General features: G+C 37.2%; 1 protein-coding gene across 9 annotated transcripts in view; it reads left to right on the top strand.

The window, feature by feature from the left end:
- ZNF624 (zinc finger protein 624) overlaps positions 1-23,394 on the top strand; it is a 36,029-nt gene that overhangs the window by 2,725 nt on the left and 9,910 nt on the right. For 3 of the 9 annotated variants that reach the window (XM_086686089.1, XM_086686090.1, XM_086686091.1), the window contains 4 exons: positions 8,140-8,228; positions 10,493-10,558; positions 18,465-18,591; positions 19,337-19,432. In XM_086686089.1, coding sequence (XP_086542215.1) covers positions 8,142-8,228; positions 10,493-10,558; positions 18,465-18,591; positions 19,337-19,432 — 376 coding nt within the window. In that variant the 5' untranslated portion in view covers positions 8,140-8,141. Of the gene's footprint in view, positions 1-8,139; positions 8,229-8,693; positions 8,782-10,250; positions 10,313-10,492; positions 10,559-15,532; positions 17,116-18,464; positions 18,592-19,336; positions 19,433-23,394 lie in introns of those variants that run through there. The other 6 variants (XM_086686092.1, XM_086686095.1, XM_086686093.1 and 3 more) reach the window with 6 other exon arrangements.

The following is a 23,394-nucleotide window of genomic DNA, read 5'->3' on the forward strand; positions in this document are numbered from 1 at the left end:
TCTTTCCTATGGTAGAAGCTGGCTCACTTTCATACTGTTGCATTGCAAGCCTTTTGCAGGGGTTGGGGGGGTAGGGAACAAAGAACTGGAGGACAGACAGCTCCCTGGTAAAGATGTGATGTCACCTGGGGGCACTTGGGTGGCTCATTTGGTTAAGCGTCAGACTCTTGATTTCGGCTCAAGTCACGATCTCACAGTTCGGGTGTTCGAGCCCTTCATTGTGTTCCGCGTTGGGGGTCCATGTTGGGCTCCTTGCTGGGCTCCATGCTGGTAGTGCAGAGCCTGCTTGGGATTCTCGCTCTCCTTCTCCCTCTGCCCCTCCCCTGCTGACACACGTATGCTCTCTCTCTCTCCAGATAAATAAGTAAACTTTAAAAAAATAAACTAAAACTCCTTTAAAAAAAGAAAAAGATGTGATATCACCCCTTTTATTCAAATCCCGTTTGTTATAATTTACTGACCTGGGCACACCTGCCTGCAAGGTGGCTGGGAAATGTCTGTAGTTGGGTGGCCTTGTGGCCAGCTGAGATTTCAAACCTTTGTCAAGGAGAAGGGGAGACTGGATGTTGAAAGGCAATTAGCAGTCGCTACTGCATTGGCCTGCCTAAAGTTTTCTGCTGCTTGAGTCAGTCTTAGAATATTTTTTAACAAAAATTGTTCTTTGGAAAATTTTATTTTTATTGACCTACAGTTTTAAGATGATTTATATGTTATAGCCCCTTTCTTGTTTCTATTTTTGGTTTATTGGTATTTTTTCTTCTTTAGCCAGTGGCTTATATGTTCATTATTTAGAGAATCACCTCCTTCCGTTCTCAGCTGTTTTGTTTTCTAATTTATTAGTTTCCTTATTATTTCTTCCTTATGGTTTGCTTGTAAATTATTTTTCTTATTTCATTAGATGTTTAATATTTTTATTCTTTAAAAACATGTTAGTTGTGGGGCACCTGGGTCTCTCAGTGAGTTAAGCATCCAACTTCAGCTCAGGTCATGATCTCAAGGTTCGTGAGTTCGAGCCCCACGTCGGGCTCTGTGCTGACAGTGTGGAGCCTGGAGCCTCCTTCAGATTCTGTCTCCATCTCTCTGCCCCTCCCCCGCTCGTGCTGTCTCTGTCTCTGTCTCTCTCTCGCTGTCAAAATATAAATAAACATTAAAAACATTTTTTAATGTTAGTTGAATGTCTTTAGGGATATAAATTTTATCTTTTTAAAGTTTTGGCAGGAATCAATGAGTTTTTAATCTATTATTCTCTCACTTTCTAATTCACTGGCAATTAAAGTTCTCTCTTAGACTTAATAGGTATTCAGGAGGGTTTATTTTATTTTCATTCCCTGGTGATTGAGTTTTTCCCTTCCTCCCTTCAGACTTATGTTTGTAATTCTACCACATCATGGTTAGAGAATGTCATTTATTCAGTTTCTTGTTTTTGATTGAGATTTTCTTTATTGTCAGTAGTCTTTGCAGTATATGATTAATATTAGCAAATGCTCCTTGAATACTTGAAAATAACTTTTGAATATGTTCCAGTATACTCCATATTTATTTTAATTTCATCTCTAGAATTTGTAACAGCCATGCTTTATACAGTTCTTGTTTTTCAGAAGATACTGGTTAATTATTGCAAGTATCATTTCGGATGAGCTGATTGGCACAAACTTTAAGATTAGGTTAATAACGTTCTGCTGTTTATTAAGCCAAAGCTCCTCAATCTTATGTGAAGTAAGGTGTTCATTCAGGACAGGAGGACACTGAGCATGCTTATTAATCATAACAGAGTCCCTAACTGAGGGTCCATGCAACTGCTGGTAACACATTTTGCACAAAGTAGGGTTTCAGAACTTGGTATGTCACTGCCCTTTTTTATACATGAAACTGCTATTACCATGTTGGATGAATTTATATTAACAATCTGTACCATTGGGTGTAAGGAAATCTCATTTATCAGGCACACCTGGTTCTTGAACCAGACTCAGCATCAGCAAGGTCGCATCCTCATTTAAGAAGGGGGCCGGGAAGGGAAACGGTGCCTAGGTGTCTCTACTGGCTTAGTGGATGGTCATATATCTAGCCATCAGGTTGCATATATTTGTTTTTTTGATTCGCTACCGGTCAGCTAAGTCATATTTGTAGATAAGTATTCCCTTACTTTTTATTATTTGTACCTTTCTGTCTCATCATAAACCTGTGGCCTTTCTCTGTTAACCATATTCATTGTTTCTTTTTCTTTTTATTATATTCTGTATGTGTGCTATTCTTCTTCTTTCCACCAACTTTGATGAATGCTATTATATGTTGTCATACCAAACAGTGTGTTTAAATTGCACTGCCAGTCCCAAATTTAGGTGTCTTCATTTTCTTTTTGTTGTTGTTGTGAATTGTGGCTTGAATATTTTGGAATGTATCCTGACATAATGATCTGTTTTAGTGTGTGTGTGTATTTGTAGTGAGAGCTTTCTTTCGTTCTTTTTTTAATCCACAAATATACTTATTACTTCATTTTTTAATTGAGATATAATTGCCATATTATATTAGTTTCAGGCATACAACATGCCATACAGCGTGGTTCAATATGTGTATATATTGCAAAGTGATCACCACAAATCTAGTTAACGTCCATCACCACACCTAGTTACAAATTCTTTTCTTGTGATGAGAACTTTTAAGATTTACTCTCTTATCAACTTAAGATATACAATACAGTATTATTATGAACTTTAGTCACCATTATATATATTACATCTCCAGGACTTGCTTATTTTATAAGTGGAAGTTTATAGCTTTTGACCACCTTCTTGCCACTGTTGATCCCTGCCTCTGGCAACCACCAATCTGTTTTCTGAACCTATGAGTTCAAGTTTAGGTTTTGTTTTGTTTTGTTATATTCCACATAAGAGTGAGGTCATACTTGTTTACATCTGTCTGACTTGTTTCACCTAGCATAATGCTCTCTTGGTGCATCCATGTTTTCACAAATGGCAAGATTTCCTTCTTTTTTTATGGATGAATAATAGTCGTGTATCTGTGTCTCACATTACCCATTCATCTGTCAACAAACACTTCCATTCCTTGGCTTTTGTAATTAATGCTACAGTGAACCCATGGGTGTGGATATCTTTTTGAATTAGTGTTTTTGTTTCCTGTATGTAAATGCCCAGAAGTGAAGTTGCTGGGAAATGTAGTACTATTGTGAGTGTGTGTGTGTGTGTGTGTGTGTGTGTGTGTGTTGGGAAAATGCAGTACTATTTTTGAGAAACATTTAAGGCAATTTTAGGTATTATTCTAGTTTTGTGAAAAATGTTGGTATTTTTATAGGGATTGCATTAAATCTGTAAATTGCTTTGGGTAGTATGAACATTTTAACAATATCGGTTCTTCCAATGCACGAGCACAGAGTATTTTTCCATTTAGTGTCTTATGGTTAAATCTTATGTATAGATCTTTCACCTCCTTGGTTAAATTTATTCCTAGGTATTTTATTCTTTTTTGATACAATTGTAAATGGGATTATTTACTTAATTTCTCTTTCTTACAGTTCATTGTTAGTGTGTAGAAACACAGCTGATTTTTATAAGTTGATTTTGTGTCCTGAAAATTTACTGGATTTGTTTATTCAACAGTTTTTTGGGAGAGTCTTTAGGACTTTCTATATATAATATTATGCCATCTGCAAATAGCGACAGTTCTTTTCCAATTTGGATGCTTTTTATATCTTTTTCTTGCCTAATTTCTCTAGCCAAGACTTCCAATGTCATGCTGAGTATAAATGATGACAATGGACATCCTTGTCTTGCTCTGTTCCTGATCTTAGAAAAAGTTTTATCATTTCACCATTAAGTGTGTTAGCTGTGGGCTTGTCATATATTGCCTTTATTATGTTGCATTATGTCCTCTCTATACCCCCTTTGTTGACAGTTTTTATCATAACAGATGTTGAATTTTGCCAAATGCTTTTTCTGCGTCTGCTGAGATGATCATACGATTTTTATTCTTCATTTTGTTAATGTGGTGTATCACATTGATTGCCTTGCAGATATTGAACCATCCTTGCATCACTGGAATAAATCCCAGTTGGTCATTGTGTATGATCCTTTTGCTATATTGTTGAATTGAGTTTGCTACTATTTTGTTGAGGAATTTTGCATCTGTGTTCAACAGGGCTATTGACCTCTAATTTTCTTTTCTTGTGTGCTTGCCTGGATTTGGAATCCAGGTAATGCTAGCCTTGTAAAATCAGTTTGGAAGTATTCTTTCCTCTGTTTTTTCAAAGAGTTTGAGAACAGTTGGTATTAATTCTTCTTAAATGTTTGATAGAATTCAGCAATGAACCTACCTAGTCCTGGACTTTGTTTTTTGGGGGAGATTTTTTATTATTGATTCCATCTCCTTACTAGTAATCGGCCGTCAGATTTTCTCAGTCTTCACGATTCTGTCTTAGTAGATCACATTTTTTAGGAAATTACTTGTTTCTTCTAGCTTGTCTAATTTGTTGGCATGATCTTTTTTAGATCCATATTGCCTTCAGATTTCATGTGTGGCATATGAATCAACTAGGGATCTTATGAAAAAGCTCATTCTGATTCAGTAGGTTCTGTAGTTGAACCTCAGATTTTGTATCTTTCACAACCTCCCCAGTAATGTTCATGCTGCTGTTCTTCAGACTACGCTTGTGAATACAAACCTCTTGGATGCATATTCTTTTAAAAAAAATTTTTAAGTGTATCTATTCATTTCAAGAGAGACAAAGAGAGCAAACGGCTGAGGGGCAGAGAGAGAGGAAGAGAGAGAGTCCCAAGCAGGCTCTGTGCCATCAGTGCAGAGCTTGATACAGGGCTCAAACTCATGAGCCACAAGATTATGACCTGAGCTGAAATCAAGTGTTGGACACTTAGGCTGATTGAGCCACCCAGGTGCCCCAAAGTGGTTCATTTTTAGATGAGTCGATGATTGTGGCAAAGGAAGATTGAATTATTTTTTTTTTCACATCACACAGCAAATTGATTTAGTGGAAAAGGTGTGAGCATTGGAGTTAGACTGATTTGAGGTCATATATGGCCTCAGGTAAATTGTGTAGTTTTTCTAAGCCTCATTTTCTTCACAGTGGAGTGGAAATATAATTACCATTGGGTTGATGTGAAGTTCTAACAAAAAGGTATTTTTAGGGGAACCTGGCTGGCTCAGTACAGCATGCAACTCTTGATCTCGGGGTCATTGAGTTCAAGCCCAATGTTGGGGGTAGAGTTTACTCAATAAAAAGTAAATAAATTTTTTTTTTAATTTTTTTTTTCAACGTTTATTTTTTTTTGGGACAGAGAGAGACAGAGCATGAACGGGGGAGGGAGACACAGAATCGGAAACAGGCTCCAGGCTCTGAGCCATCAGCCCAGAGCCTGACGCGGGGCTCGAACTCACGGACTGCGAGATCGTGACCTGGCTGAAGTCGGACGCTTAACCGACTGCGCCACCCAGGCGCCCCTAAATATTTTTTTAAAAGAAAAGATATTTTATTATTTTTTTTTTTTATTGTCAAGTTAGCTAACATACAGTGTATACAGCATGCTCTTGGCTTTGGGAGTAGATTTCCATGATTCATCATTTACCTACAATACCCAGTGCTCATCCCAAAAAATGCTCTCCTCAGTCACCCATTTTCCCCACCTCCTGGGTCCCCAACCCCCATCAACCCTCAGGTTGTTCTCTGTATTTAAGAGTCTCTTATGGTTTACGTCCCTCTCTGTAGCTATTTTTTCCTTCCCTTCTCCCATGATCTTCTGTTAAGTTTCTCAACCTCCTCCTATGAGTGAAAGCATATGTTATCTGTCTTTCTCTGACTTATTTCATTTAGCATAATACCCTCCAGTTTCATCCACATTGTTTCAAATGGCAAGATTTCATTCTTTTTTGTTGCCAAGTAGTATTCTATTGTATGTATGTGTGTATACATATATACACCACATCTTCATCCATTCATCAATTGATGGACATGTGGTCTCTTTCCATAATTTGGTTATTGTTGATAGTGCTGCTATAAACACTGGGATACATGTGGCCCTATGAATCATCACTCCTGTATCCTTTGGATAAATTCCTAGTAGTGCATTGCTGGGTTGTAGAGTAATTCTATTTTTAATTTTTTGAGGAACCTGCATGCTGTTTCCCAGAATGGCTGCACTAGTTTGCATTCCCACCAATAATGCAAGAGGGTTCCCCTATTTCCACATCCTCATCAATGTCTGTTGTTTCCTAAGGTTTTAATTTTAGCCACTCTCATTAGTGTGAGGTGGTGTCTCAATGTGATTTTGATTTGCATTTCCCTGATGACGAGTGATGTTGAGCATTTTTTCACGTGTCTGTTGGCCATTTGGATGTCTTCTTTTTAGAAGTGTCTATTCATGTCTTTTGCCCATTTCTTCACTGGATTATTTGTTTTTCGGATGTTGAGTTTGGTAAGTCTTCATAGATTTTGGATACTAACCCTTTATCTGATACGTCATTTACAGATATCTTCTCCCATTCCGTTGGTTGCCTTTAATTTTGTTGATTGTTTCCTTTGCTCTGCAGAAGCTTTTTATCTTGATGAGGTCCCAGTAGTTCAATTTTGCTTTTATTTCCCTTACCTTTGGAGATGTGTCAAGTAAGAAGTTGTTGCGGCTGAGGGCAAAGAGATTGTTGCCTGTTTTCTAGGATTTTGATAGTTTCTTGTCTCGCATTTAGGTCTTTCATCCATTTTGAATTGCAAGAAAGTGGTCCAGTTTCATTCTTCTGCGTGTTGCTGTCCAGTTCTCCCAGCACCATTTGCTAAAGAGACACTTTTTTTCTATTGGATACTCTTTCATGCTTTGTCGAAGATTAGTTGGCCATACATTTGTGGGTCCAATTCTGGGTTCTCTGTTCTATTCCATTGGTCTGTTCTTTTCCATGTGTCTGTTTTTGTGCCAAATACCGTACTGTCTTGATGATTTCACCTTTGTAGTACAGGCTAAGGTCCAGCCAGGATTGTGATGCCTCCAGCTTTAGTTTTCTTTTTCAACATTACGTTGGCTATTTGGGGTCTTCAGTGGTTTCATACATATTTTAGGATTGTTTGTTCTAGCTCTGAGAAGAATGTTGGTGCTATTTTGATTGGGATTGCATTGAATGTGTAGATTGCTTTGGGTAGTGTCAACATTTTAACAATATTTGTTCTTCTAATCCATGACCATGGAATGTTTTCCCATTTCTTTGTGTCTTCAGTTTCTTGCATAAGCTTTCTATAGTTTTCAGTGTACAGATCTTTTACCTCTTTGGTTAGGTTTATTCCTAAGTATTTTATGGTTCTTGGTGCAATTGTAAATGAGATCAGTTCCTTGATATCTCTTTCTGTTGCTTCATTATTGGCAAATAGAAATGCAACTTGATTTCTGTACATCGATTTTATATCTTGTGACTTTGCTGAATTCATGTATTAGTTCTAGCAGTTTTGGGGTGGAGTCTTTCCGGTTTTGCATGAAGAATATCATGTCATCTGCAAAAAGTGAAAGTTTAACTCCTTTGCCAATCTGGATGCCTTTTATTTCATTTTGTTGTCTGATTGCTGAGGCTAGGACTTCCAACACTATGTTAAACAAAAGTGGCAAAAGCGGACATTCCTCTCGTGTTCGTGATCTCAGGGGAAAGCTCTTAGTTTTTCCCCATTAAGGATGATATTAGCTGTGGGTCTTTCATATATGGCTTTTACGATGTTAAGGTATGTTCCTTCTTTCCTGACTTTCTTGAGGGTTTTTATTAGGAAAGGATGCTGTATTTTGTCAAATGCTTTTCCTGCATCTATTGACAGGATCATATGGTTTTTATCCTTTCTTCTGGTAATGTGCTGTATCACATTGATTGATTTGAGAATATTGAACCAGCCCTGCAGCCCAGAAATGAATCCCACTTGTATTTTAAAAGATCCTCGTACAATGTCTGGCCTACTAGTTGTGACTACATTTAATGGTATTAAAAATGTCACAATATCCAGGAGCAAGGATCTTTTTTTTCTCACTGATCTTGGGGGTTAATCTTGTGTCCTTTAGTCATGCTTCCTTGTAATGTCAGGATTCCAATGAGGTAATTCTGAGATTTCCAAGGCAGGATTGATTTTCATTGCTTATTTCTCTTTCTCAGCCATGTCTTTGCAGGACCCCACTCTCGGCAGAGAGGGGAACACAGAGGAAGAGATTATGGCTGCTGTGGTTTTCTCTGTTGGACCTCTGGTAAGTTGGGGTTTCCTCTAGTGCTGACCTGCATCTTGGTTTAAGAGCATGTCTATTTTTCCTGAATTCTGTGACTTCTGTATCTCGCCCAGACCCCTTCTGGTAACTGAATCAGATGGTTTCCCCCATGAAAATTGGGTTTATCATAGTGAAGCTTGTAATCTGTAAGAAGTTTCACTCTACATATGGAACCAAATATCAAGACACATGATCTTTCAAAAAATACTTTTGCTATTTTTTTATAAACAGTCTAGGAAATTTACTTTTGATGTTAAATTTGTATTGTTCCCAGGAAATTTCAGTTATTTGTGGGGTAAAAGAATCAAATATTTTAAATTGGAAATATTGCTTAGGAAATTTTGGGGAAAGTATGTACACACACAGACACACCCACACCCTCTTAATTAAGAGGGACCGTTCCCCTTGTGCCCACTCTCAGTGATCTCCTCTTTTCTACCCATTAAGAAGTGACCAAGTTTAATAGATGACATGGAGAGAAAGAAGATGTTTAAGACACAGAGCTTGGCTGTAGGGTGCTTACAGTCTCATTGAGGTAAGGCCTACAAAAGAAATAGTTACATAATTTGTTTAGGTGAATGATAGTTCCTGCATCTATTGCTAGGAATTTTGCTAATGATGCTTAGCTGTATGATAAACATGATGAGTGCTATGTAAGAAAAGAAATGGGCATTAGTATGGGCAAAACTGGTCACAGAAAGCTCATGAGGACAGTTAGACTTAGGTAGTACTCACAAGTGGGATTTAAGTTGTCGTAAAGTATTTAGAAGGGTACTTCAGGTGAGAAGGGAGTTTAAGGGCAAGAGAACAGTGGGGTGAGCTAGTGATTCCAGCTGGAAAGCATGGAAGATAGTACTGGAAATTAGATATTGAAGCTGAATCTTTTAATGTTTCCCTGAAGACATTTAAGTATATATATATATATGTATGGTGTGTGTGTTTGAGGTGGGTGTCAGTGAGGTACAATCCGTGTCTTAGCAGTGACTTTTTGAAATAGATTCCGAAGAAAGGTAATACCAACAAATACAATTTGTCTAGTCGTGATCTGCGGTAACCTATAGTAGTGACCTTTCACTCTTTATAGCCAGGATGTATAACATGTAAACAGTCCTTAAAACATGCTCTTGAAAAGATAAATAAAAACCAAAATGTTACACTTGATCAGCATATCTGAAATATTTGTCTAGTATTGACATGGTCAGACCCATCCCTAATTACCAGAGGTTGATGTTCACATCATTAATTTTCTGGAAGCTGAATGTTTTTATTTTTTAGATAAGAACTTGGAAGGGCAGAAATAAGATAACAGTTTTTCTCAATGGACTTTCAGTAGTTTTATTATCCATAGTTTTTTTATTTTTTTTTTTTTTAATTTTTTTTTTTCAACGTTTATTTATTTTTGGGACAGAGAGAGACAGAGCATGAACGGGGGAGGGGCAGAGAGAGAGGGAGACACAGAGTCGGAAACAGGCTCCAGGCTCCGAGCCATCAGCCCAGAGCCCGACGCGGGGCTCGAACTCACGGACCGCGAGATCGTGACCTGGCTGAAGTCGGACGCTTAACCGACTGCGCCACCCAGGCGCCCCATATCCATAGTTTTTTTAAATGGCACACACAAAACCTAAAATCATAAGTACTAATCGAAAGAGGTAGTAAAATACCATCTCATTTATAAAATCAGGCCCTCGTAGGGATACAGCTTATAAGGTTAAGAAAATAATGTAGTGAGAAGTCCCTGAAATGCTACCTGAGTAACTACAAGACGTTCCCCCTGACCCCCCACAACACTGAAATGATTTTCAACTGTACAAAGTACATAGTGTTAGTAGGTTTTGAATACTATTCTTAAGATAGATACTTTCTGAGAAATACATTTCAACTCTATATGAAAAGGGAAAATTATGTAGGATCTGAAGGCCTCTTACTATAAATCTATTTTTTTTGTTACAATAGGTTCTTTGTTGGAAGCCTCCTTTAAAAACTATGCGGTTGTATCTTTCTCAGTCTTGTGTTTGTCATTGTCTCAAACAAAGTTGAAGAAGATGACTGGATGTTACTGTGGGACGGTAATTTCAGCACTAAATTAACCAATAAAAGGGGCCACCCTGTTAATTTCAGCCCTAAATCAAACAATAAAAGGGATCATCCCATGTATGCCACATCCACAGTGGACCGTTGGTACTTGAGGCTCTGCTGTGAGTCATCAGCAGCCTATCACTGAGTGATCGTATCCTGTATCCCTTCAGAATCCTGAAGTTTCCAAGCCAGATGAAGACCTTCACCTTCAGGCTGAAGAACCAGAATTGGAAAAGGTAATGCCTAACATGTTACATGAGGGGAATAAAGTGCCTCTTTTACTGTGCCTGGTTCTTAATGTTCCTAGTGCCTTGCAAGTTTGCAGTGAATATCATCTTGCTTGATAGCTGTAGTAACCCCAGGGCTGGCCGCATCAGTTTGACGGATTTCATTTCCCTTGGTGGCAGCCCTAATGTGGCAGGTCACATTGTAAGTACTGATGATAAAGTATCCTATATCACATGCTCTGATTCTTGCTTTGCATCGTGAGACTCACCACCATTAAAAATATCAAGAATACATGAACATCAGTGGAGCTATTTAAGGTGTGTTTAAATTGGTTTAGGTTTTTTAATTCATTATATTAAGCTGACTTTCTTATTCATGAGTATAGAATTCAGCTGATTTTTCCAGAAAATACCAAAGTCAGAAATGTATGAAATAAAAAAAGTTATCTAAAACTTAGAAATAAGGCAAAGGTAAATGTATGCCCTTTCAGTGTCGCATTAAACCATTGTCTAACCAGCCTGTGTAAGAGTCACCTGACATAGCCCGGAGAGTTACGTTGTTTGATGTACTAGTTACTGTTGGTTAATATCCAGAACATTGAAAATTTGCAAGTTATTTTACCTTGGAGAAAAAATAACCCCCAAATTTATGGTTTTATTGTCCTTGTAGGACATTCACCAGGTTTCTAACTAATTTTGCGGTCTTATTCCAGCATTCTTTTTTCTGCAGTCAGTAGACAGCTGTTTTTGTGTCTCCTTTGAACCAGGTTTGTCAGGCAGCTGATCTCTCATTAATGACTTAAGTAAATCTTTGGCATGTGTTGACAATACTTTTAGAATTACAGGGGTTAAATTAAAAAAAAATTTTTTTTTGAAGTATAGTTGACATACAGTATTATATTAGTTTCAGTTGTACAGCATAGTGATTGGATAACTCACACAGTGCTCATGGCAATAAGTGTAGTTACTGTCTGTTACCATACAAAGTTATTACAATGTTATCGACTATACTCTCTGTGCTATACTTTTCATCTCTGTCGTTTATTTTATAACTGGAAGTTTGTACCTCTTAATCCCCTTCACCTATTTCACCCATCCTCTCACACACCCCCCCCAACAACCACCATTTTGTTCTCTGTATTTAGGAGTCTGTTTCTGTTTTTTGTTCTTTTGTTTTCTTTTTTAGATTCCACTTATAAGTGAAATCATATATTTATCTTTGATTTATTTCACTTAGCATAATAACCTCTAGGTCCATCAATGTTGTCAGGAATGACAAGGTTTTGTTTTTGTTTTTTCTTTCTTATGGCTGAGTAGTAGTTCAGTGTGTGTGTGTGTGTGTGTGTGTGTGTGTGTGTGTGTACATGTGTACATACCACATCTTCTTTATCCATTTATCTATCAGTAGACACTTGTGTTGCTTCTATATCTTAGCTATTGTAAATATTGCTACAATAATTATAGGGGTGCGTTTATCTTTTTGAATGAGTGTTTTTATTTTCTTTGGGCAACAACCCAGTGGTGGAATTACTGGATCATATAGTAATTCTAGTTTGAATTTTTTGAGGAACCTCCACACTGTTTTCCATAGCAGCTACACCAGTTTGCATTCCCATCAACAGTATACACAAGTGACTCCTTTTCTCCACACCCTTGCCAATTCTTATTATTTCTTGTCTTTTTTATTTTAAAGCCACTTTGACAGCTGTATCTCATTGTGATTTTGATTTGCATTTTTTTTGTTGACCACATGTTCTCTTTGGGAAAATGTTCATTCAGGTCACCTGCCCTTTTTAATTAGATTATTTGTTTTTTTGTTATTGAGTTGTGTGAATTCTTTCTAGATTTTGGATATTAACCCTTTCTCAGATAAATCATTTGCAGATACCTTCTCCCATTCATTTGGTTGCCTTTTTTCTTTTTTTAATTTTTGCAGGTAAACTCTATGCCCAATCTGGGGCTTGAACTCACGATCTGAAGTCAAGAGTTACAAGCTCCACTGACTGAACCAGGCAGGGCCCCTCAGCAGGTTGCCTTTTTGTGTTGATGGTTTCTTTGGCTATGCAAACACTTTTAGTTTCCTGTAGTCCCAGTTGTTTATTTTTGCTTTGGTTTCTCTTGCCTCAGGAGACAGATCCAGAAAACTGTTGCTAAGCCCTATGTTTTATGGTTTCAGGTCTTACATTTAGGTCTTTAATTCAGTTTTTCTTTATTTTTGTGTATGGTATAAGAAAGTGGTCCAGTTTCATTCTTTCATATGTAGCTGTCCAGTTTTCCCAACACCATTTTTTTTGAAGAGACAGTCTTTTTCCCATTCTTGCCTCCTCTCTTATAGATAATCGTGGTTTTTTGTTTTTTTTTAATTATGTAGAAGTTCAGCTCCTTTTTTTTAGAATTACGTTTTGAAGTTTTTTTAAATTATACTTTGAAAGTTGGTTTTATTCTAAGAATGTTTTGTGTAAAACTGGGCTTTTCTTTTTGCTTTTAGGAGAAAATACATTCTGACACTCAGTCGTACACATAATTTTTACATAGGTTTTTTTTTTTTAATTTAGTACTGGGCCAATCATCCTTAAAATTGTCCTTTAACATATGATAGTTTAGACTTAAAATTTTTAAGGTAAAGGGGCGCCTGGGTGGCGCAGTCGGTTAAGCGTCCGACTTCAGCCAGGTCACGATCTCGCGGTCCGTGAGTTCGAGCCCCGCGTCAGGCTCTGGGCTGATGGCTCGGAGCCTGGAGCCTGTTTCCGATTCTGTGTCTCCCTCTCTCTCTGCCCCTCCCCCGTTCATGCTCTGTCTCTCTCTGTCCCAAAAATAAATAAACGTTGGGGAAAAAAAAAAAATTTAAAAAAAAAAAAATTTTTTTAAGGTAAAAATATTAATAGTTTCAGACTTTGAGTCATGAACTATAGGAAAGTGCCATTATTTTTGACCTGGTGAATAATTCATATAGTTTATTTTTGTTCTTCTGACAGGAAATCCCTGACAGAAGAGTAATTCTGTGTGGCTCTTTCTTAAATTCTACATCCTGTTGATAAGTACTGAACTTAGTTTTATTTAACTTAGTTTTATTTAACTTTAATTCTAGTAAAACCAGTTTTTCAGTGATAATTTTTAACATTCCCATATCTGCAAAAGTTGCAAATAGAATTTTCAGGGGCGCCTGGGTGGCTTCATCGGTTGGGCGTCCCACCTGAGCTTAGGTCATGAACTGATGGTCCGTGGGTTCGAGCCCCGCATCAGGCTCTGTGCTGACAGCTCAGAGCCTGGAACCTCCTTCAGATTCTGTGTCTCCCTCTCTCTCTGCCCCTCCCCACTCGCTCTCTGTGTCTCAAAAATAAATAAGCATTAAAAAAAAGTTTTTTAATTAAAAAAAAAAGAATTTTCATAGCACGTGTATTGAATCTGTTGATCAATTTGGGAAATATTAAAGTCTTAATATTAAGTTTTATAATAAGAATATGGAATGTTTTCCCATTTAGGTATTCTTCAGTTTCTTTCAGTGATGTTTTGTCATTTTCAGTGTATGTGTCGTGCATATCTTTTGTTAAATTCATTCCTAGGTGTTTTATTCTTTTTGCTATTTTAAATGGATTTTTTTCTTAATTTCTTTTTTGGAATGTTCATTGCTAGTGTATAGAAATGGTTGACTTAACGTATATTGATCTTGTGTCCTGAACCTTGCTGAACTAGTTTATTTAGTTCTAGAAGGGTTTTAGTTTTTGTTTTTGTTTTTGTTTTTGCATGGGCATGTGTGTGGATTTTTGTTGGGTTTTCTATATGCAACATAATATCATCTGTAAGTGGAGATTATGTCATTTCCAAATAGAAATTTACTTCTTCCTTTCCAATCTGGATACCTCATATTTCTTTTTCTTCTCTAGTTTCTCTTGCTAAAACTTATAGTATAATGTTGAATAGAAGTGAGGAGAGGGGACATCTTTGTGAGGTTTATGATCACAGAGGGAATGCATATGGCCATTCACTATTATGATGTTTGATTTGGGTTTTCACAAATGGTCTCTATCATGTTGACGAAGTTTGCTTCTATTTCTAGTTTGTTGGGTTTTGTCACATACTTAGTTGGGTCTATTAACATCATTGTGTGGGTTTTCTTTATTAATATGGTGTATTACCTTGACTGACTTTAAGATATTAAATGAACTTTGTACACATGGGATAAATCCCATTTGGCTATGGCATATATTATGTTTTCTTTGTTGCTGTTTTCAAACTGAATCAGACTGAATTAATTCTGTCTCGCTCTTCCTTAAATTCTACATTTGTCTTATTGTGGTAATACTGGCCTTACAGAATGAGTTGAGAATGTTTCCTTGTGTTTTTTGGAAGAGTTAGTGAAAGATTGGTGTTAATTCTTCTTGAAATGTCTGGTGGAATTCACTGAAGCCACTTGAACCTGGGTGTTTATTCGTGGGAAGTTTAATTATAATTTTCATATTTTCTATGTCTTCTTGAGTCACTTTTGGTAGTTTGTGTCTTCCTAGGAATCTGCCCATTTTATCTAGATTTTTCTAATTTGTTGGCATACAGTTGTTCATAGTATATTCTTTTATAATCCTTTTATTTCTGTAAGGTCAGTAGTAATGTCTCCTTTTTCATTCCTGATTTTAGTAATTTGAGTCTTCTCTTTTTTCTTAGTCAGTCTACCTAAGGGCTTTGTAATTGTTATCTTTTCAAAGAACTGACTTTTGCATTAGTTGATTTTCTCTATTGTTTTTCTATTCTCTGTTTGGTTTATCTCGATTCTAATATTTATTATTTCCTTCTGCTTTAAAAAAAATTTTAGTTTGGGGCACCTGGGTGGCTCAGTCGGTTGAGCGCCAACGTGGGTCATGATCTCACGGTTTGTGGGTTTGAGCCCCACATCGGGCTCTGTGCTTACAGCTCGGAGCCTGGAGCCTGCTTTGGATTCTGTGTCTCCTGTCTCTGTCCTTCCCCTGCTCACGCTCTGCTTCTCTCTCTCTCTCTCTCTCTCTCTCTCTCTCTCTCTCTCAAAAATGAAGAAACATTAAAAAAATGAACAGGAGGGTCATTACCTTGGTGAAGTGTCCCTTTAAAAAAAAAAATTAGTTCACTCTTCCTTTTCTAGTTCCCTAAGGTATATATTTAATTTTTTATTAAGTTCTTAATTTGAATTCCAGTAGAGTTAACATACAGTGTTATATTAGTTCATGCCTCACTTTTCTTACTAGCACCTTCCTTATTGTGAGGATTCAGTCATTATGTAACAAGCCCTTATTAGATCAGTACCTGACAAATATTATGCACTATACATATACATGAATCCATTTGCGCCTGTTGCCTGCCTCCCAACAATTATTGGACCATGGATAATAATCATGTTTCATTTGTAATCTTACCCTCTCTCACTAATTATTTTGAAGCATATACAAGACATTATATAATTTATCTATAAATATCTCATTATATATCTATAAAAGATGTGTTTTAATGTTATATATACTATCATGGTTACAGCTAAAAAATCAGCAGAAAGCCTTAATATCAAATGTGGAGTTGGTATTTGTTTCCCCAATTGATTCACATGTTATGATTACTTACTGTTGTCTCTTAGGTCACTTTTAGGCTAGAGGTCCCCCCCCTCTTTTTCCCCCTTGTAATAATTCATTGAAAAACCACGTTATTTCTACTTTAGAACTGTGTTGTCTAATACAGTAGCCACTAGCCACATGTGGCTTTTGAGCACATGAAATGTAACTAATCCAAACTGAGATATGCTGTCAATTTAAGATGCACATCACTTCAAAGACTTAATACAAAAGATAGAATCTCATTAATAATTTTTACATTGATTGCACATTGAAATTATATGTGCACTAGTCTGAATGTATTATTTAAAATAATTTCACTTGTTTTCTTTTATGTTATTTATTTATTTACTTTATTCTGAGAGAGAGAAAGAGAGAGCATGAGCAGGGGAGGGGCAGAGAGAGGGAGAGAGAGAGAGTCCCCAGTGCATGGCTTGAACTCACATACTGTGAGATCGTGACCTGAGCTGAAACCAAAAGTCAGACACTTAACCAGCTGAGCCACCGAGGCGCCCCTCACTTGTTTTCTTCTTAACGGGGCTACTAGAAAACCTTACATTACATATGTGACTTGCAATATACTTCTTTGGACAGCATTGATTTAGAATTTCACACAATTTGGATTTTATTTATTGTGTCTCCATGGGGATATTTAACATGTTCATCTGTTCCCTGTATTGTTAGTCAGATCTAAAGGCTTTATCAGATTCCAGTTTGACTCTTTTAAAAATGTTTTTGACAGTAGTATTTCATGTGTCTGGTGTATACTACCAGAAGGCACCTATGCCTGGTCGAGAGGCCTCTTTGATATATTAGCAGCCACTGATGACCCTTTAATTCGTTAAAAGTTACAAAATGATGATACTCTAATTCTTTTATTTCTTTTCATGTATTAGCTGGAATCCTTCCATAAAGAGAAATCTCTCCTCATCAACAATGTGATCACACTTGATAACCATAAAAATTATAATATTTTACATGGGAAAAGGACAAAAGGTTAATTCTTTCTCTTTATTTGCCAGTTTCAAGGCATCCTCCAAAAATGATCAATGAGTATTTTTATAGTATTATTATGAAATCATGAGCTTAAAGGTATATTTTGAAACCCATTGTAGTTTATTATTCTTACTGATGTTCAAATTGTCCCATTATTAGCTAGAGGGAGACTCTTCAAGTAGTGTTTGATAGCTTGTTTGCATTTTGGTATCACAGAAAGTTCCAGGCCCTGATTCCTTTTAGTGGGAGGTAAAGTCTAGCTTACATAATGTTACTTTATTAGCTATTGTTTTTATTTTTAGGACTTTTCAGTGGATGAAGCTAGGAAAAATATTTTTCTTTCCTAAAAAATAAAATAATTCATGAGTTTATACTGATACTTCCAATTCAAATTTGGATCTATGGAATTACTGTATAATCTCATCAGTATTACATTTATATCTTCTTTCTCCCCTGCCAAATTTATCTCTTCTCAATGACAGCAACGTAATAATTTGTTTTATCAAACACTACACACATAGCAGTTACAAAATACCATTTTCATCATTACCACCAACAATCAGGCTATTTATTGAAAACATACAGTTTTTGCACTTCTTTTTCTTCTTGGGGTATATCTCACAAAGGATGAACAGAAAAATTGCTATGTTTTAAAGTTACTTAAAATAATTTCTCTTTGATGAATGCATATACTTCAAACTGGTTGCATTTTACTTTTAATTTTTAGGAATGACTTTTTAAATTTAAAATTTTTCTTTTATAATAATACATTTACATGTTCAAAAGTAAAATCTAAAAAACAAGGAATATTCAAAAGAGTCTAGCCTCTATTCCAGTCCTTTCCATTTTCATGCTCAAAGTGAGAGCTTACAATATTCTGTATCTGCAATCTGATTGATAAACTGCATCTTTTATGAAGCCATATTCTATAGATTTGGAACTGAAAAAGAGCTGATATTGTAGATACCTATAGATAAGCCAGGGTTTTGAGGGAGAAAAGATTACTTGGGTAGAAACTACTAGCTGTTACCAATATTAAGACTTTCTAGAGAAGGAGGAAACCATGCTGTTTGATTCCAGATAATGTAGTAAGACCAATATTTCAGAGTTAGAGAAAGCCAGATTTGAATTAGTGTGAAAAGAACATTTTCACAGGAGGAGTAAAACTCCTCTTGTGGTTTTAAGTTCTTGTCACTGGAGAGATTCATCCTTTAAGGGCTGAACTGGTTGACTTCAGTGGTCATTTAGTGGCCATGAGTTCCAGAAGTTTCCTCCAGTTTTGTATGTGTTATTCTGCCCAACAGGTCTTATTATATAGTCCCCAGGTGATCGTAGTATATTTATTTTAGGATTCTGTGACATTTAAAGATGTGGCTATAGACTTCTCATTAGAAGAGTGGAGGTTGATGGACCTTTCCCAGAGGAACCTGCACAAGGACGTGATGCTAGAGAATTACAGGAATCTTGTCTCCCTGGGTAAGAATAACTTCTTTGTTCGTTTACTGACCATTTGACCGGGTTTGCTGAAGACAGAGAACCTTCAAAGTACTTAAATGAATTTGGGGTTAGAGCTTAGGCATTAAACTCTTCTATTGTGGGGATGTTGGTGGGAGCCATGCCATCCCTTGTGCTTAACTAAGCGGTCTGCCCATTGTAAAGTAAGAAATACACATTTCGTTGGAGTCTTGGAGATTGTTGACAGTCCCCAGATTTAGGACTAAAGTTTTTTCTGATCACGTTTATAAATGAGGGCTATAGTTATCAGTACCTCCAGGAAGAAAGACACAAATGCATTCATTTTCTTCCTAAACTCAGATTACTCCCATGTTCTATTATCCCAGAAAACCTGGGATCATCGTGTTGAACTCCTTTGAGATAATGTTTGTAATTCTCTATAACTCCAGTGTACAATAGAATGTTCTGCTGTGATGGCAATGTTCTGTATCTGTGCTCTCCAATATGGACACACTAGCCACTTGAAGCTACTAACAGCTTGAAATCTGGCTAGTACAACTGAAGAACTGAATTTTAAATTTTACATAGTTTTAACTAATTCAAATTTAAATAGCCACCTGAGAGTACTGAAAAGTGTATTGGACAGTCCGTCTCTAGAACTTACCATAATAGCCACTCTGCACAGAAGATTAAGAGCTGAGACTGAGTTTGGCAATAGTTCTTACTCCTAAACACAGTCAAATCCTATTCATTCCTCTCTAACAAGGGCTTGCAGTTTCCAAACCAGACATGATATCTCACCTGGAGGATGGCAAAGGACCGTGGGTGGTAGTGAGGGAAATTGCAAGAACCCCCTATCCAGGTGAGTTCAAAAGAACCAGGAGGATTGGATTTATTGCAAGTTAGTAGGTTATGGCTGGAGCAGAACATCTGAAATACTTGGAAGAGTATCATCTCTCCCCCACCTTGCCTGCTCTCTCTTTTTGCCTCTCTCTCTGTTCTCTACTTTTGGTTCCTGTCCCATCCTATGTTGCTGTCTTGAGGACATGATTTTCATAATTATTCCTTCACTCAAACATGCATGAAACCTCCCTTTCAGTTCTATCTTCTCAGTTAACTTTACATTTTTCTCATTTGTTTAACTATTATCTGACCTTTCTTCCTTCATTAATCTTCCTAAAAATGCTTTGTTAAGGGTCACCCCTGATTTTAATGTTTATTTATTTTTGAGAGAGAGAAAACACAAGTGGGGGAAGGGCAGAGAGAGAAGGAGACACAGAATCCAAAGCACGCTTCAAGCTCTGAGCTGATAGCAGAGAGCCCCATGTGGGGCTCAAACCCACGAACCGCGAGATCATGACCTGAGCCAAATTCAGACATTTAACCTACTAAGCCACTCAGACACCCCTCTGCTGATTTTTTTAAAGTTTATTTATTTTGAGAGAAAGAGAGAGAGAAAAAAAAACGAGTCAGGGAGGGGCAGAGAATGAGGGAGAGAGAATCCCAAGCAGGCACTGTCAGCACAGAGCCTGACACAAGGACTAGATCCCACAGACCGTGAGATCATGACCTGAGCTGAAACCAAGAGTCTCATGCTTAACTGACAGAGCCAACCAGATGCCCCACCACTGATTTCGTTTAAGCTAAACCTATTTACTCATTATTTAACTTGCAGGTGAACCTGCAAGCCTGCCAAAACTTTGGGGGAACCCTCCTGTTCTCCTCCAGTTTCTTAACTAATTGAAAATACAAACTAGGTATCAGTTGAGAATTAAATACAGTATTTATTCATATATTTAATTGATATTTATCACACATCTCTTTCCTGCGTACTGGGTTAGGTACTAGGTCTACAACAATGAGTGAGATGGACCAGGTCCCTGCCGTCATGAAGATTATATTGTGAGAAGTTGACAAGTATATAAATAAAAACAAGCTAAATAGCAGATATAACAACCTTCAGTTATGAGATAAACTGGGTGAGCTATGAGATATGAAAGAGTGACTGGGATGGGGATGAGGGTACCTCCCTCAGAGAGTGTGGTCAGAAGGCTTCTGAAGAGGGGCTTTTAAGCTGAGCCTTGAAGATTCAGAAACAACCGGCCAAAGGAAGAGGAAAGGAGAAGCATTCCAGACAGAGGACCTGACACAGAAAAGAATGAAATGTGTTCTAGAACTCGAAAGGAGTCTGCTGTGAGAGGGAGGCTGGTATCAGAGCTAGGCAGCAGCTTGCCCATCCAGGGCTTTGTAGGTGACGATGATGAGTTTGGATTTTAATCAGTGAGTGTGAAGGCATTGACAGACTTTAATCAAGGATTTTAGGAAGTAACTCTGCGGAGACTGAACTTGAGGGCACTAAATCAGGTAATCAGTTAAGAGGTTGTTACAATAGTATGAGCAGAGATGATAACTTTGATTAAAGTAATAGTGGAGATGGAACAAAAGAAATGGATTCTAGTTCACTTGAACATTCATTTTATCATGATGCCGTGCATAACTCACGTATGTGTTACATATATTCTTTTCATATGTCAATATTATGTATTTTTTGTTCAACTATAATATATAGTTTTTTTTTAATTTTTTTATTACGTTTCTTTATTTTTGAGAGGAAGAGAGAGCCAGCACGAATGGGGGAGGGGCAGAGAGAGAGGGAGACACAGAATGGGAAGTAGGCTCCAGGCTCTGAGCTGTCAGCCCAGAACCTGACGCGGGGCTCGAACCCATGAACCGAGATCGTGACCCGAGCCGAAGTCGGACACTCAACCGACTGAGTCACCCAGGCGCCCCAACATATAGTTTTATATGAATTTCAGGTGCACAGTATTATGATTCAGCAATTCTGTACATCTCTTAGTGCTCGTGAAGATAAGTGTATTCATAACCCCCTTTATCTATTTCCTCCATCATCCCACTCACCTACCCTCTAGCAACCACCAGTGTGTTCTCTGGGAGTCTGGGAGTTTTTTGCCTCTTTTTTTCTTTATTCATTTGTTTCTTACATCACACAATGAGTGAAATCATATGGTATATGTCTTCCTCTGACTTATTTCACTTAGCATTATACCCTCTGGGTCCGTCCGCATTGTTGAAAATGGCAAGATTTCACTTTTTTGATCACTGAGTAATATTGCATTCTATATATACACCACATCTTCTTTATCCATTCATCTATTGATGGACCCTTGGGCTACTTCCATATCTTGGTTATTGTAAATAGTGGTGCAATAAACATAGGGGTGCGTGTATCTTTTCAAATTAGTTTTTTTGTTTTATGTGAGTAAATACCTAGTAGTTGAATTACTGGATCATATGGTATTTCTGTTTTTAATTTTTTTGAGGAACCTCCACACTGTTTTCCATATTAGCTGTACCAGTTTGCATTCTCACCAACAGTGTGTGAGGGTTCCTTTTTCTTCACATCCTCACCAACATTTGCTATTTATTGTGTTTTTTTATTTTAGCTGTTCTGACAGGTGTAAAGTGGTATCTCATTGTGGTTTTAATTTGCATTTCCCTGATGAGTAGTGGTGTTGAGCATTTTTTCATGTGTCTGTTGGCCATCTGGATGTCTTTAGAAAAATATCTCTTCATGTTTTCTGCCCATTTTAAATTACATTATTTGTCTTTTGGGTGTTGAGTTGTATAAGTTCTTTATGTATTTTGGATAGTAGCCCCTTATCAGATAATGTCATTTGCGAATAATCTTCCATTCAGTAAGTTGCCTTTCTGTTTTGTTGGTGGTTTCCTTTGCTATGCAGAAGCTTTTTAGTTTGGTGTATTCCCAGTAGTTTAATTTTGCTTAGATACCCTTGCCTGAGGAGACAGATCTAGAAAAATGTTTCTATGCCTGATGTCAGAGAAATCACTGCCTGTATTTTCTTCTAGGAATGTTTCGGTTTCAGGCCTCACATTTAGGTCTTTAATCCATTTTGAATTTATTTTTTGTGCATGGTGTAAGAAAGTGGTCCCGTTTCATTCTTTTGCATGTAGCTGTCCAGTTTTCCCAGCACTGTTTGTTGAAGAGACTGTCTTTTCCCCATTGTATATTCTTGCCTCCTTTGTTATAGATTCATTGACCATACAACCATGGGTTTATTTCTGGACTCTATTCCTGTTCCATTGATCTAGGTCTGTTTATGTGCCAGTGACATACTGTTTTGATTACTGCTGTATCATAATATATTTTGAAATCTGAGATTGAGATACCCCCAGCTCTGTTCTTTTTCAGGATTGCTTTGGCTATTTCTGCTCTTCTGTGGTTCCATACCAATTTTAGGATTATTCTAGTTCTGTGAAATACGTTGTTGGTATTTTGACAGGGATTACATTGAATCTGTAGATTGCTTTGGGTAGTATAGACATTTTAACAATATTGGCTCTTCCAACCCATGTATCATCTTCAGTTCCTTTCATTAACGTTGACTGTTGAAAATACTATATATTTTTAAAAGAGTGAATGAAAAGTAGACATTGGAGACAGTTTTAGGTGACTCTTTAGAGAAGGATTTCCCCCTTCCCCCATCAAGAGGGAAAGAGAGATGGGGCAGTGGCTATAGGAAAGTGTGGAATGAGGGAAAAAACTCTTGTTTTGTATTTAAGATGGGAGTATTTATGGCATGACTGAGTAATAAGAAAGATACCCTGATGGAGAGGGAGAAATTGACTTTGGAAGACCAGTGGGATCACTGAAGAGTTCACATGTCTGAGGAGGTTAAAGAGGATAAACTCAAGAAAGGAAAAGGAAGGAGGGCTTCACCACTGATAGGCAGAGAGGCCACCTTTTCTGTTATAACACTAGGAAAGATGGAGAAGGCAGGCGTA

Source organism: Puma concolor, chromosome E1, assembly GCF_028749965.1.
Source record: "Puma concolor isolate L17-30 chromosome E1, mPumCon1.1.hap2, whole genome shotgun sequence".
Lineage (NCBI taxonomy): Eukaryota > Metazoa > Chordata > Mammalia > Carnivora > Felidae > Puma > Puma concolor.